Source organism: Dendroctonus ponderosae, unplaced genomic scaffold (assembly GCF_020466585.1).
Source record: "Dendroctonus ponderosae isolate FM_Combo_2020 unplaced genomic scaffold, Dpon_F_20191213v2 Dpon_F_20191213_1, whole genome shotgun sequence".
Taxonomy (NCBI): Eukaryota; Metazoa; Arthropoda; class Insecta; order Coleoptera; family Curculionidae; genus Dendroctonus; species Dendroctonus ponderosae.
This window is the reverse complement of record NW_026017110.1, coordinates 8,016,016-8,019,070: the sequence shown is the minus strand read 5'-3', so window position 1 is coordinate 8,019,070 and position 3,055 is coordinate 8,016,016. Positions and strand designations below refer to the sequence as shown.

The following is a 3,055-nucleotide window of genomic DNA, read 5'->3' as shown; positions in this document are numbered from 1 at the left end:
TGTGGGCAATTCATCGTCACCACTACTATGTTTGTTCTTAATTCTGTGCGCTAATTCCAATATTTCCTGTTGATTGACTGGCTTTAAGAATATGGATCTACGATTTTCCTGGATACTGTGCGTCCATTCAATATCGGGTATTTTTTTATTGGATCTGGAATGGATTCTAAGAAGAACTTGTTATATCTGTTCGATATTTCGTCTGGCTCTCCATCAATTATGGCACCGTGCTTGCTTGAATTACCTGATATTTCATTATAAATAGTCCACATGCGTTTATTTTTATTGTCCGAGTTTTGTATCCTCTTAGCATAATTCTCTGCTCTGACTGTAGTCAGCAACTTATCATATGCTTTTTTCACCGTAGAATAAATTTCATTATAATTATTATTCCGACATAGAGACGAACTACCAGAGTTAGTCACTTAGTAATTTTATATCAGGACGAACAAATGCTTAATTGAATAAGCACAGTTTAAGGCCTTTATTGCCTAATACGACAATTGAGCCTTTAAACCAGCTAGCGTTAAATCCAGAGTGCGGCAGGTGATCAGATTCTTCGCTATGAACCTGTTGATCGGGAAACTGACAGTTATCAACACCGCAATGTCTGGATGCAGGCGCCAGATTCAGAAACTTTCCAGGCCTTGGGTATTGGCGCTGATCATTTGCGTCGCTTTATGGGTGAATTGGTGTGCTTTGCCATCAAAGTCGAACCTTTAATTGCTGTTGTTTTAGGCTCTGTTGGTGATTAGTGGTCTTCATTCTTGGGCCGATGAGCACTTGGCGTCCAACAGAGTGGTGTATCGGCTGTTTCCTGTTTATGTGCACCTGGGCGGCCTGCTTTTAGTAACTGTTTTAGTCAGTGGAATGTCCTGGTACATATTCTATGTGAGTAGTTTTAGCTACAGCTTGGCGACAGCCTGAACGTCAGTCTTTGGATTTAGAAGAACGACTTTGATGGCTGTTGTTCCACTATGGGGTTTTTCTTCTATATTCTGGCTGAAATCATCCTCATGGTGAACGCGCTGACAATGAAGTTGGAGACGGAAGTCAAATTCTATGTAGAATCCTTAGCATTGTTTGGTAGGTCTACATATTCGGTCATTTGAGGAGTTTTTATATTGATGTCCTGATAGTTTTACTCTTTGTCTATACCTGCGCGGTTTCATGGGAGTTCAGTCTATATACTGAGCGCCAGCGCCTGCGGCACGAAGAATACATTAATAGGCAAATCACATCCAGACTCATCAATGGCGGTATTTATCATTGGAATGCCCTTTTCTATTTCTTCCGACAATCCCGACGACTTTTCCAGGCAACTGCTACAGGCTGCCACTGAAGGGCCCTTTTAAGTTGCCGCTTGACTTCAAGACTCCTGCTGGTAGCGTCTGATATTACGCAAGAAAAGCAGAGCGTTGAACCGACTTGTGTTTTAGTTGGCAAAGCTTCTCTGAATCCGGCGAGGCCATCCAGTAGGAGATAGATGCTGAATTTTCCGTCTTTTATTGGCAAAGTAATGAAAAATACGAAGTAGTTTAAGACGCTTGTAAGTTGTGTTTTTTTAGTCTGTCCAAGAATCTTCTTGCCTCTGAATTTAAAGAGTAATTTTGCGCCATACAAGTACGTTCATTATGAGTGAAACAACCTTTAAACAGGTGAGTGAATGGTCTATATTAGAGAACACCATGTATATGTACTAGCGTTCTCATGTTTAAATGGGGTTAACACCCTACTAAATGTTATTTGCAAAATAATGTGATTTAATGCGTTTAATGTACATATCTACCAAGAATGGCCCCCTGTCTCGTGCCCCTCACTATCCCGTGTTTTCAGGCTATTATTCCAGAAAACCGCTGGTTAAACGGCAATTGAAATTTTAAAGAATGTAAAAAAGTTATGACATTTTACCTGAACGTCATCGCGTCGAATCAGTCGATTGTTTAACGGCGCGTCGGGAAGATTATGTGCGGTTCGGTACGTCGAATTTTGTAAAAATTCCGAAATTTGTCGATCCTCCAACGAAAAGTTTATGATTTTCCGATACTAGAAGCTTTGGTGCACTGTTTTGTCTTATTTCGCGACCGGTAGTGGATTTTTCGCAAAATAACACGGTTTTTCAATTCGGCAATTTTCTTACATTTGAGCTGTCATCTGAAGCGGTCAGCTTGACATGCGCGGACTGGCCGGGAGCGTGCTCATAATGTGATGCTGACGTTGATAAATTACCGATCTTTGACAAGGAAAGAGAGGCTTTTCTGCATGGGGGAAAGAACGACTAGCTATAAAGTCGTTCACATGTGTTACCGGGTGCACTAGATGTGTAAACCTGGACGACCTCTACCCGTTTATGAGCCTGTTCCAGTTTTTACCTTGAAACTGCAATTTTGGAGTAAAGGAGCATACCCCCAGGATGTATCAGCATAGAAAAATGAACGGTTTGTTGGTAAGTGCGATTTTCCTTGAATCCGGCAGTTTTTATATAGTTAACACACTAAAATTGATTTTCCGGGCGACAAAATCTCACCAGCTTAATAATTAATGGCCGTATTTATAGACGCCTCTCAAGTGACACTGAACACTCAAGTGACTGTCATAATGAAAAATGCGTTTTATAGTCGTCACTTCGAGATCAGCTGACGTGTAAGGGCGACTTGGACTTGAGTGTGGAGTATAGGACCCTTGAGTGTGTTTTTCTAACCTAACCATTCTGGCACAGAACATACCCCCTGGGGGGATATTTTGTGCCATTCTGGTACCACACCTTCTGTCATAGTTGAGCTGAGAATTACCATTTGTTATTCACACGTTTTGTTAAATGTATTATTAATATGAACGATTCGGAAGAATTTATGCAATATGTTGTTTAAGAAATGCCCGAGTGGGTTCCAAAGTTCCATACGAGATATGCAAGATCCTTTCCAGTTTTACGGAAAGCAGGAATTTGTTCAGATTGTTGGGAACCCGAACGGTTTGTTCAATTTCCCGTTTATTTATTTAATTTAAAATAAATATCAAAATGTTTTATACACTTTTATTTAATTTATGAAATAAA

At 40.3% G+C, this 3,055-nt stretch overlaps 1 protein-coding gene across 2 annotated transcripts; it reads left to right on the top strand.

Annotated features, from left to right (window-relative positions):
* Positions 1 to 7: 7 nt before the first annotated feature.
* On the top strand, positions 8 to 1,620 carry LOC109540832. 2 transcript variants are annotated; one of them, XM_048661596.1, is made up of 7 exons: positions 8 to 684; positions 739 to 891; positions 948 to 1,086; positions 1,140 to 1,259; positions 1,319 to 1,384; positions 1,440 to 1,516; positions 1,569 to 1,620. In XM_048661596.1, the coding sequence occupies exons 1-6, from the start codon at positions 565 to 567 to the stop codon at positions 1,484 to 1,486; spliced, it is 645 nt and encodes a 214-aa protein (XP_048517553.1). In that variant the 5' UTR covers positions 8 to 564; the 3' UTR covers positions 1,487 to 1,516; positions 1,569 to 1,620. The 2 variants fall into 2 exon arrangements, with proteins under 2 accessions (XP_048517553.1, XP_019764882.1); XM_019909323.2 differs by lacking the exon at positions 1,569 to 1,620 and having other exon boundaries at positions 1,440 to 1,553.
* Positions 1,621 to 3,055: the final 1,435 nt, after the last annotated feature.